Source organism: Centruroides vittatus, unplaced genomic scaffold, assembly GCF_030686945.1.
Source record: "Centruroides vittatus isolate TY-2023 unplaced genomic scaffold, ASM3068694v2 scaffold_712, whole genome shotgun sequence".
NCBI lineage: Eukaryota > Metazoa > Arthropoda > Arachnida > Scorpiones > Buthidae > Centruroides > Centruroides vittatus.
This window is the reverse complement of record NW_027122715.1, coordinates 1,323,102-1,336,071: the sequence shown is the minus strand read 5'-3', so window position 1 is coordinate 1,336,071 and position 12,970 is coordinate 1,323,102. Positions and strand designations below refer to the sequence as shown.

Here is a 12,970-nt window from a genome sequence, read left to right as displayed (position 1 = left end):
TCCAAATTTCTCTACGGACCACCCAAATTTTCTCGCGGACCATCAATGGTCCGCGGTCCGCAATATTCTGAAAGAATTAATTACATACGAAATATTTTAAAACTAGAAGAATCGATTCAAATACTCTTTCAGAGGACGAATTTTGACCGTAAGCGTGAAATAAAGGCGCCGAAAATAGGAATGGGAAAGAGGACAGGTTGTAAAAAGCCGTACAATACTCTTCATCTGTTAGAAAACACTAATCTGGTTAAGTTGTCAATCATCACCTATCGTCATGCATATTAATGTTATTAAACTTCTGTCTTATTCTTGGAATTAAGCTTACGGTACTAAGAAATCATAAATTTTTCCGACTTATTCATTCCTTCGACAAGAACTGTAGTACAGTAGTAGCGATAAAGAAACTTAAAACGGTTACGACAACATCGTTTATTGTGGCGAAAGTTCAAAAGTAGTGTAACGAAGATTTGCCAGCCACTAAAGTGTGAGAAGGTATTCGGTACCCTGGCATTTACGTAATTTTTATGTTCCATTTAAAGTATCCAATCTGTTTGCCATTCAGAATTCAATTAAACTGAGATTTTTACAGCTGAAAAGTTAAATAATATACTGTACAGTACGTATACCCCGTATTTTAATTATATATGCTAAGTGTACTGTCTCTGATAGAACAATATGTACTGATATTGAAGACATCAATTAAAAAAACAGAGAAAAAATTCTTTATATTATAATAATGGATATACAAACGCTTCATCATATTATATTCTTTCTAATGTTTAAATATTTAATTATATTAATTTAACATTTAAGAAAAAGTTAAAGAAAAGAGTTTCTTGAAAGCTGAATCACATTCTTACTATTTTATTTGTATTACGAGTATGGAAATATTACATAATTATTACACAACCTTTACTGTTTTACGAGCATCCAGCAGGTTTACGAAATCTCGTTTTTATGAACAAGTGTAATTGACATTGTAATTTCTGATTTATAAATACCGTGTTCTGTTTTATGAGAAGTTGCTAATAAAAAAATTTCTACATTGAATAATGTTTTGAATCTACTTTTCCTTTTCAGACATTACTTTTAAATAAAACGTTGCAAGACTTTCCAAGAAAGGGAAAAATGTCCTGGCTATTTCTTTAATAATTTGATCCTTTGGTTCAGAACAGTGTTCTGAAATAGTAACATAACACTCTTTTAGTAATATTTCCTTTAAGTTCTGTGTGCCAAACCGGCAATCTAGGATCCCCAGATATGGCGATAAAATTTAAATTCTGATATTTTTACTACAGTGATGCGTTTATAAAAGATTGGTATGAGGCTCCAGGCAATTGCCCTTTATGCCTGTAGGATAACGTGCCACTGGATCAGACATGATGGCTTCGTTACTTAATGGGAATTGACGGCTTTCTCGACAAATCTAACAACTAAACAAAATAAAACTTGAACATAAGACTATTGGTAGGTTAAGTGTTTTATAACAGCCAATGAGATTGTTATGAGGCGGGCCGAAACTATCCTCACCGTTAATCCTAAATCCCGCCAGTTGAAGTTGATCGGCCTTATGAATGCTAAATTGCCACCCTGCGACCCAGATGCAAAATTGAAAGAAGCCATTGAGAGAGAAAACCGGTGGGAGGAGTCTCGTGATACCAACCAGAGAACAGGTAAACGCTAATCACCTGCAAACGGTCCGGAAAACACTAATGATTTTTGTGTAGAATGCCAAATTTTAAGTATCCTCTTCTGTATGTATTATGCTATATCACATATATAATATTCACATATACATTTTGCAAAGATTGTTTTCTAAATAATAAATTTAATATTACAATTGGAGTAATCTCTGAAGTTATTTATCCACACATACTAGGAACTGTACTATTCACTAAAGACTTCTGTATGCATAATAAATTATTTGTAAAGCAAAAAAATAAAATATATATTCAGTGAAATTATCAAAGAGAGATCTAAATAGGAGACATGTTTATGAGAATTCATGCAGTATCTAAAATTAAAACAAAAATCAGAAACAATGACATAAAAAGTATAAAAGATTCAAATACAGTATATCATTAGATACACTAACGTACTATACAATGACGTGTACAGATCGTATTCTATCCTCTAACAATTTTTTTTTAAATAATAAAAAAAACTTATTAAATAATTTAGGCTAAAGAATTATAAGTAGAAACAGTACAAACTTATCGCTAATGTATATATAATGAATCGTTTTAGGATCCATTCAAGTACAGTGTTTGCTCGAGAAAGAAACTAATGACTTAGATCTAAAAAAAATTTTAAATACTGTATATTTAAACTTATTTCAAATTGATTCTCTTATTATTAGGGCTTTACTATTTGATATTTACTTACTACCAATTGCATTATAAAACATCTATGTTTACAACTGAATCTAATAATTTTCACTTGTAATGAATAAAATTATGTGACATCCATCTTAAGTTTTTATTTTCAGGTTGTTATATAGGCCTATAACAGAGGGAAAGTATGGCAATTGGTCAAAAAATGACCTACCCCAGATTTTTACATTTTTGTATTCAGGGGACTTTAAAACGTCAAGAAATGAGAAAAAAAAAATCCGTGTAGTTTTCCTGTACATATGAATGTGTGTGTGTGTAGGTGTTTTTGTTCACTCTTTTTTTTAGCTTAATTAATAACTCCTGTGCTTTTTGTCAAAAATTTCTGAAATTTTTCAAGGAGGTTTTTGTATTAGGGTGATTGATGCTATTAAATTTTAGTGATTAAAGGTCAAGGGAGTGGGGAGATGAAGGGGTATTGTGTATCTCCAGTAGGGTCAGACTTAATGACGATTTTACTCGTATTAGCATTTATAATTTTTTATAAAACCCATCCCTACCCTTAAGTTAAACTTTTTGCAAGTTTAATTTGAAACAAGTTTTTTTTCATAAAATATGATAACAGATGGCGCCACCAAATATCGCCAGGAAAGTCAAGCAACTCGTTGCTGGATTTTTCAGTTAGAATATCATAGAAATATTAAACTTGGAACACATTCATAAGTCTGTAAGAATAGTGTGTGATATTTGAGTTAAAAATCATTTTTTAAAATTATTTCTCAAACTTTAGAATTTATCGATTTTATATCCGTAACGTGTAAAAATATTGTTTTCAATTTCATAATTTAAGTAATTAGAGAGATAATTAGATTAAAAATTTGACCCATTCAAGATCAGTATAATTTGTAATTGCTACTTCAATTAGGCAAACTACAACCGCTTTTTTTTCAAGTTAAATACAATGTAAAATAACAAAGAAATTTTTTCAAAATAGTTTATATATACGATGAACACGATAAACCACTAATTATTTTTAATAGGTTATGACATGTTTTAAGGCTATTCATTACCTTAACCCAAAATTTCAGCTCGACCTTAAACAATTAAAAAAAAATCTAACGAAATTTTCTGATTCTAAAACAGTTCAACAAAAAACTGAATATCAAATAGAAATATAAGCGAAAGACACTTTTAAAATATTTTAAACTTAGTTTATTTATTACTGTATTTATTTTTATTATACTGTTTTTCTACATAACTTGCAATCTTCAAGTTTTCATTTGACGATCCATCACTCTTTGATCAGGAACTTATTTATTCTGCCTTGTTATTTAAACTGCAATTGTATGACAGGATGTAACTCAAGTTACATTAAGAGATACAAACTGATTATTTATTATAGTATATAGTTCGATATTTCATTTGATAAACTATGTCACAAATCAGAAAAGATCATCAATGTATGCTCATTTACATAAGTAATGAATCATATCTACTTACAGCAACTCTATATTCTGCATATTCTTTAGTTAACTTTTAATTTATAATCAATACGTAAATTATCACTAGAATTTGGATAAATATAATCTTAATCCTAATTTGAAAGAGAGAAATTCCATATAAAGAGACTGAATTCGACTTGAATCCGATCTGAACCTTGGCTTTTCGGAATTATTCCAATCATAACCCTTAAGCCATTACGAAGCAGGCTCAGGTGTAATGAGCATAATTGAGGTTATTCTTCACATTAACAAATCAATCATTAACGTTTTGTTTTTTTGTTTTTAAAAGTATTTCAATTTGAAAAAATATTAGTATCATATAATTTCAACCTTACTAATGGGTTTAACAGTTTTTCAACGCATTCTTTTACTTTCTCTGCTATTATATACAATATAACAGGTAGAAGTAATGACCCCTTTCAAGACTTTTACGTTTTTGGACTCACGACACTTTGAAACATCAAGAAATGCAAAAAATTGGGTTTTTTCTGTATATAACGAATGTGGGGGGCACGATTTTGTTCACCCGCTTCGAAACTTAATAACTTCTGTGCTTTTTGTCGAAAATTTCTGAAATTTTGCAGGGAAGTTTGTGTATTAGGCACTGATACTATTAAATTTTAATGTTAACCGTTAAGGGAATGGGGAGTTAGAAATGGGTCATATGTCATATCTCGAGCTTAATTTTGAGATTAAAGAATTCATCTTTATCATCGAAATTAAGCTTTTTGCCATTTTATAATAATTAACAATATAAAAAGTTTTTAAATAGAATATCATAATAGATTATACACAATTTTAACTTTTTTTTCCGAGAAAGTTATGCAACTAGTTACTGAATATTTTTAATTTTCGGATTAAAGAAAATAATTTAAATTAATAATAGTATTTGTTATATCGAGATCATGCACAATATTTATGATTTAAAAATTAATTACTTAAATACTTCAACTAAGTTTTAAGTAAAAATATTTTTATTCTGTAATAAATATAATATATAGGCTATAACATAAATATTTGAGATGAATACTAATTAATATAAATTTATAAATTTTACTACAAAATTTTAAAATGATAATAAAGTAAGTTCCATTCTTTCGCTTTGTTTTGATTTCTTATGAAAAATGTTAATAAGTATTTTAAAAAACATATAATATTATTATTTTAGCTGAGAATCGTTCAAGTATTAATTGATATTTTAACACTTAAGGATGTTTTTTTATCTACAATTTCTTTAAAAAATTCTCTTTTGCATGTATTTTTGACTTCTTAATGATAAACAACTTCGGAGAGAAAAGGGATTTCAAGTCATTATACTATAGCAACGATTTTATCAATTTCACATTATTAAAGTTAATATCCTAAGACCGTTAAACTATCGCGGAAATAATTATAAATTATTTGAAAGATAATTCTTAATTATTTCCGTAGACTTCGTAAAGTTTCGATAAAATCTGCACCTAATTAGTATCGAACATATCCTGGCCGAAAATTCAACCTATCCAAATTGAAAATGTTTTTCTAAATTAATACGCTAAAAATTAATTTAATTTAACTCAATTTACATTAAAGAAATTTAAATATAATTATATAATCAAATACATTTATTTTATATATATAAAAAAGCCTACGCTTCACCAATTCAGTTGCGCATTCAATGAGTTTATAATAAAAGAAATAATAAGAGATAAATTTTACCGTACGTTAAGTGGATTTTCTTTTTTAAATTTCCACTTTTCTACCTAATTTTTTTTTTTAATTTTAAATTAAATTGTTTGAAAACATTCAAAATTAAATAATCTTTAATAAAAATTTTTAATATGAAAACTCATAGTTAAATTAATAGAGCAATCGTTTAAAAAAACGAATTCTAAATCATATCCTGTTCTTGTTTACTATCCAGAAGAATGTACAGTAAAACAAATGGAAATAAAGGAAGTAAGTAATATCCAGTTTAATGGGAATAAAGAAGAATTTTCCTTACATTTTAATCATTTTAAATATGTCAAACTCTTAAAAACTCAAAACTACAAGCATTAACAGTTTTGACTCTTATTAAGTAAGTTATTAACTACAAGTATTACTTTCTTCAATTGTTACTTCTATTATTAGAAATTCCCCATATTTTGAAGAGTTAGACATTAAAAACAAAGAACTTCTCTTATTTATCATTGAATCTAGATTAGATTATAAGGTTAATGCTACCTATGGTTCCAAAATGGCGGCTTGTCTCTGATTCCAGCAAATAGAAGAAAGGAAACAGTGGGGACGCACGTTCTAACCTAACCTAACCTATTCTAATAAATTACCATAATTATTACTAACAAAATTATTAGAATAGGTTAGGTTAGGTTAGAATGTGCGTCCTCACTGTTTCCTTTCATCCATTTGCTGGAATCAGAGACGAGCCGCCATTTTGGAATCATAGGTAACATTAACCGATTATAAATGTATCAAAGATATAATTTTGTATGTAAGTTACACGATTAATATATAATATAAAAATTCAAGTTTTTAGATCGTAAACTAAAAAACGGAAATTACACACAAAAAAATAGAAGTTAAACTTGATTAAAATATTATTATCAACGAAGTTGATAAACGATGTAATTCGATAAGCTGCTAATTATTTTTAATAGGTTATGCTTCCAGGCCATTATCGACCTTCACCCAAAAGATTAAAAAAAAATGCCATTATGACGAAATTTTGCGCTATAAAACTTAGTTTTAAATTGCTTACACTTACAATAAAACGTGGATTTAACATATTATTAAATTTAAGTAATTTACACTACTATTTTCAATCTTTTAATATGGAGATGTTTAATGATTCAACTATTATATTGTAAGAATAACTATTAATGATATTAATGTAATTATCATGGAAAAAAATTTAAATCTTATTAAAATTATTATATATGGCTTAATATGATATAAAATATGAATATTGCAAAATTAAGGTAACATAGATTCTTCGATCATTAAAAACTTAAGGCTCGAAGTCGAACGTAAAGTCTTCGACCTGTTCGGTATTATTAAACCGTTAGATCATCAGTTCTAATTTAAATATATTCTTTTTGTTATTGACATGCATACAATGGTCGTGGAAATTATATAGCAATATTGTATTTAATGAATAAGATAATTAAGAAGAGTGTATTCATCCTCCCTTTGAACATTCTATAGATTTGTTCTTTGTTTTAGATCAAACTGAAAATTATATATTAAAATTATTAGGATGACAATATTATTTAGAAATTTTGCCTAATTTCCTCTTGTTACATTTTACATTCATAGATTACGTATATCATGTGCTTCCTACGCAAGTGGTTCAACTTAAAACAGAGATTTGATAAAAGAAAACGGTACAAATTCATTAAGAAGCAGAGTAGATAGACGTTAAAAATTCTTAAAATGAAGTTATTTTTCTTTGTAATTCTGTTTATTTTTATTGATATTTCTACTCAAGATTTATCGCCTGAAAAACTCTGCTGTAAGTATTATAAATTAAGCTTTTAAAGAAAGTAACGTCGTTTCAATATTAGCATATTTAGAAATTAATTATTTTTCTTATAGTACAACCTTCTAAACTTACTAAATTTTGGAAATGTGCTCTACGAAAATTACCTGATTCTTTCAGAATGGTAAGTAAAAAGGTCGTATAGAAATTTTAAAAAATTATATTTTCACTTTATCTATTTGTACAGTACATTTATTTATTTTACATAGAAAAATATAGTTAAAATAGTTAAAAGAAAGTTCAGTACATATCGATTGATTGCTATATAATTTAATATGATTTGTACTTTTTTTAGATATATTTACAAATAGGCAGATGTGTAATGGAGGAAGAGGGTTTTCAGAATAAGGCGAGTGCCTTAAGATATTACATATGTGCCGATTCTACCACTCAATCAAAAGTAAGTTTAATTAAAAATCGAAGTAAAATTATAATTTCTATTTTTTTTAAGTCATATGCTGTCAATTATCAATTCTCTATTGAAAATTATCATACACATAATTTACACACTACACATTTTATTATCATTCTAGTATTCTGAGTGTCTAATAAACAATTTCGAGGTAAGAAATTAACTTTATAAGATAATTTTGTTTAAGTGTTTAATTATTTTTGTTTCTTTATTGTTAAAATTTAATATATATGTATATATATATTTTAAGCAATTGGTTAGACCCACAGAGAAAGAGCAAAAGGAAGCTGAAAAAGCAAGTTTATTGTGTATCCAACGAGCTGATTTCGACGACGATTAAAGATTTTTTAAGCATTTGTTTTAATTAAAAATGATCTATATTGATTTAAATTTTAATTGTAGAATTATTTTATAAACAAATAAATCAGTTTTGAATTATTTATCTCTTTATTTGTTTACACGATTTCTGAATGCACATAATTTTAGTTTTAGATCATTAGTTGTTTGTCTATATGTACGAATTACCTAAAAGTATCTTATACTAAAATTTTTATTATAATCCATTTAAAAATAGATTTTATATTTTAAATTTTAATTATAAAAACTATTTATAACATCAGCATCAGGTTCTACATAAATAGATTTATAACAACACAATTGAATATTGATAGAATAAAATAACAAGATTGATATTGACTTAAAAACATATGTAAAAAAATACATATAAATTTTATAGATTTTATTGGAACTAAAATTAAAAACGAAATATATTTATTTTAAAATTTATAATGCCCTATTCTAAGCATTATTGGGCTGCAATTTGAAAAAAATTTAGACATAAATTCCCACTGTCGTCCGTCCGTTCGTCTGTCCTTCTTTTATCTCTAGAATGGAATTAGAGAGATGAAATCCGAGAACAGATATAGAAATCTTAGGAGCAGAAGGTCTCGATTAACTATATATAAACTTCTAAACTTAGTTAATAGATGACCGGCACGACTCTATTGTTGAAGGAAAAGTATGATATACAGGAGCAAGTCACTACTAATTTGAAATGGAGAGCATTTCAAATTAAAAATTTCAGCCCGGCATTGTGACATTGTCACAATAAATTGCACTTAATGTGTTTAGCTTAATTTTGTTATTAATTAAACTAGTTATTTTATATAAATTATTATCTTTTGAAACAATAATTTCTTGTGTCAAGTTAATGAATTATGTTTACTCTATTTTGAAACATTAATAATATAATATTGAATTAACTTTATATAGTAAAATTTAAAATTGAATTGTATTAAAAATATAACATCTATTTTTTGGGTATTTTATCATAATTCATAGTATTGAATTCGAAAAGGACGAACGGTAAAAAACTGACATCAGTTTTGACAGCTAAACTGAATAATTTCCTTCAAAAAGTTAGTTTATATTGGTTGTAGCAATCAGGTCTAATGTAATCAAAGCATTAAATCATGTAACAATGCTATTGATAGTGCAAAAATGAAAATTATTATTCAACATATTTATTTGATGCAAGCGTAAAACAGACTTTCATCTGAAGTCAAAGAATTTTGTTAGACTCGACGTGATTAGTCAAAACAGATCACGAGGTTTTGCCATGTACTTGTACTGTGTATAAAGGAATAACAGCACACGCTTTGTTTTAGTAACTCTAAGTATTCTAGCGTGATGATTTTAGTAAATTTAGCATTAAAAAATTTTAAAAATTGCTACTTATAAAGAATTATCATTAGAAATGATTCAAAAATACAAGAACATTGTAGAAAATAACAAAATATAAATGCCATAACTAATAATAAGAGCTCCTCTGGTGATTAAAAAAAAAATGATTTTCGTTACTTTCGAAGGAAAATGAGTGAAAATGACTAATGTCTGATAGAGTTTCTCACATAACACAACGTACAATACAACGTATCAAATCTCTGCTTAATCCAGGGGACTTCAAACTGGTCGATATCGATCCCCGGGAGTCAATTGAAGATAGTTCATTAATTAAAAACTATTACTGCAATAGTTTATGTATATGACAGTTCGGCATGTTGTAAGTTTGAACACTGTAAGTGGACCTTTTCTATGAAAACGGTATATATATTAATACTGGCTCACTAGATTTATTTATTTGATTATTATTATTATTATTATTATTGACTGCTTTAGCAAAAAAAATGTTTGGTTTTCCGATGGCCGTAAAGTGGCAGCCTACCGCTCTAGGGAACCAAGGCCCCTTTTAGCAAGCCTATTATGGTTTCGGCCAGGCTCATAATGGGGCGACCGGATGGTGAGGGACGGGGCCCTACATCTCCGGATAAACCACCACCTGAAAAATTCCTGAGGATCTTAGTGCTCATAAGGCAGAAAGATAAGGCCGGATGGCCGAGCGGTAAAGGTGGCAGCCTACCGCTCTGGGGGACCCGGGATCGAATCCGAACGGGTCGAATAATCCCCAGGAATTTTTCGGGGGGTGGTCCGTTCGGATATGTCGGGCCCCGTCCCTCACCACCCGGTCGCCCCATTGTGGGCCTGGCCGAACCCATAATGGGCCTACTAAAAGAGGCCCTCTTAGTGCCCACAGGGCGGAAAGAGTTAAAAAAAAAAAAAAAAAAAAAAAAAAAAAAAGGCAGAAAGAATTTAAAAAAAAAACTCCATTAGATTTTAGTTACATATGCCTTAAGCGACAAGCTGAAAGTGAGCTGAGGTTTAAGTCATCATTATTGGCGACTTAAACTTCGGATAATTTTCGGTGACTTGAGTCTGGAATTATGTCGTAGTAAATATAAAAAAATAACCTTGAGATACGATTCCCTTTTTATGACACCGTGCTGAATACCGCCATTAGTGTATCGTGTTACTAACATTTTCTGTCTCCCAATCTGCCTTGAATATTATTCTGATAATCATTAACGTTCTTATTCAAAGGTATGTTAGAAATACTATTTATACAAGGTAAAAGACCTGAAGGTGACAATAAAAAGCTTAACCTTTTTTCCTTATTTATTTTGTACGGCAGTGGTGCCCAAACTTTTCGATCGCCGGGCAAAATTGTTCCTAAGACGAAAGTAAACGGGCCATAATATTTTGGCATATACTTATATATATATATATATATATACCTTATATATACCTATATATATACCTTATATATTACCAAAGGTATATATATATACCTTTGTATATACCTATATTCTATGTAAGTATATATAAAAAGTAGGCGCATTTCTATCATTTATGAGTGATGTGCCAAATATGTTTTTAGACCAAATTTGGCTCGGAAGTCGTAGTTTGGTTACGGTATTACAGTAATTTTATAACATCGTATATTTCATACAATACAACAAACAACACAAAAAGCTGTTATATCAATCCAAAGACATTGACAATATAAGAAATAACGACAAGGAGACAAAAATGTATTTCTTTCTAAAATAACTAATACGTTTGAAACGAGACCAGTAGGCCTATAATAATTAGTTTAATATTATCTATAGTTCCAAAATGGCGGTTCCTCTCTGATTCCAGCAAATAGAAGAAAGGAAACGGTGGAGATGCACGTTCTAACCTAACCTAACCTATTCTAATAATTTTGTTGGTAATAATTATAGTAATTTATTAGAATAGGTTAGGTTAGGTTAGAACGTGCATCTCCACCATTTCCTTTCTTCTATTTGCTGGAATCAGAGACGAGCCGCCATTTTGGAACCATAGGTAACACTAACCGATAATTGTAACTATTTGTCTTTAAATAGTAGTTAGCTAAAATAATATATATCTACAAAAAGTAATTATTATCCGAATCAATTCCTCTGTTTTAATGTGAAAATAACAATGAGTTCACGGGTATGAAAACAATATTCACACTGCAATATTTATCGATAAAGACATTGCATCGCTTTCCTCAATAGATGAAGAAATGCGTAAATACGTGGTTCAAAATATTGTTATTTGACTTTTCTATGGTAACAAATAAGTCGATTTGAATTTAAGTATTTATATAATTTTAATATTTTACAGCTTAACAGTATTCTTTCGATTAGAAAAGCAAAAAATGTGAGAGTTGTTTCCATACAGTTGTACTCGTTATCACTATTTTCATATTAAAACAGAGAAATTGATAACTTTCTTATTTCAGTCAATATATAGTTTAATTAACTACTGCTTGAAGACAAATAGATATAATTATTATTCTTGTCTCGTTTTAAACATATTAATTATTTCCTTGTCGTCATCCTTTATATTGTCAATGTTTTTGGGTTGATAATAAATAAATAATAAATGTTATAATAAAAAGTTTTAGGTAAATAAAATTGTTTACATTTTAATGTATTATATGCTATACTTTTTTTTATTTAACTGAATTTAACTGTACTGTATTTATTATATCTTGGTACTTACAGGGAGGAAGTGTTGTTAATTGGCGCTTTTCTCTTTAAGTTAAGATAAAATCCAATTAATAGAGAAAGAAAAAAGATAAAGAAGAAAATATGAAACACGTTGTTGGCATTAAGATTATTTCAAGTTAACAAACAAAAAATGAAATCATTATTATATATGTTGATATCACTTACATGTCTCGATATTGTCTATTCCGAAAATGCAACTATTGAAGAAATTTGTAGTAAGTAGCATGTAATACACTTAATTAAACTAAGAATAAAATAATTTTAAATTAAATATTGTTTTTTTGACAGACGAAACCAGCAAATTAATTCATTTTTGGCGATGCTTATTGCCAAAAGTTCCTTCTTATTACCTAGATGTAAGTATAGTTGTTGACTGGTAAGTTTTTTCTTTTTTATTTTTTGTATTATTACAAGTTGTATTCTCGTTTGTTTAGTTATATACTGAAGCTATACGATGTATTCAGAATATGTTTAAAATTTCTGATGAAATATCAGCATTAGTTTTTTTATCGTGCTCTAATGCTTTTCAAGGAGAAGAGGTGAGCAAACGTTTGTAAATAAGTCTATAGAGTAAATATAATAATAAAATATTAAAAATTTCAGGTTATTGACTGTATAGGGAAAAAATATACGGTAAAATTTTTTTTTGTTTTTTTTTACGTATATAAAAAAAGTATTTTATTGTTTTATTTTATTTGAACAATTTTAGAGTAAAAATGCTCCTTCTGAATCAGACGAAAGTGAAATGGATGCAGCATTTTCATCTTGTTCAGAAGAATCAAGAATTT

The 12,970-nt window shown here is 28.1% G+C and overlaps 1 protein-coding gene and 1 long non-coding RNA gene across 2 annotated transcripts; both read left to right on the top strand.

Moving 5' to 3' along the window:
- Positions 1-7,182: 7,182 nt before the first annotated feature.
- Positions 7,183-8,202, top strand: LOC136989576 (uncharacterized). Its single transcript, XM_067287792.1, has 5 exons — positions 7,183-7,325; positions 7,409-7,476; positions 7,648-7,752; positions 7,886-7,915; positions 8,015-8,202. The coding sequence occupies exons 1-5, from the start codon at positions 7,247-7,249 to the stop codon at positions 8,102-8,104; spliced, it is 372 nt and encodes a 123-aa protein (XP_067143893.1). The 5' UTR covers positions 7,183-7,246; the 3' UTR covers positions 8,105-8,202.
- Positions 8,203-10,617: 2,415 nt separating this feature from the next.
- Positions 10,618-12,721, top strand: LOC136989630 (uncharacterized). Its single transcript, XR_010882934.1, has 4 exons — positions 10,618-10,701; positions 12,214-12,397; positions 12,471-12,538; positions 12,617-12,721. It is a non-coding gene; the product is annotated as an uncharacterized lncRNA (long non-coding RNA).
- Positions 12,722-12,970: the final 249 nt, after the last annotated feature.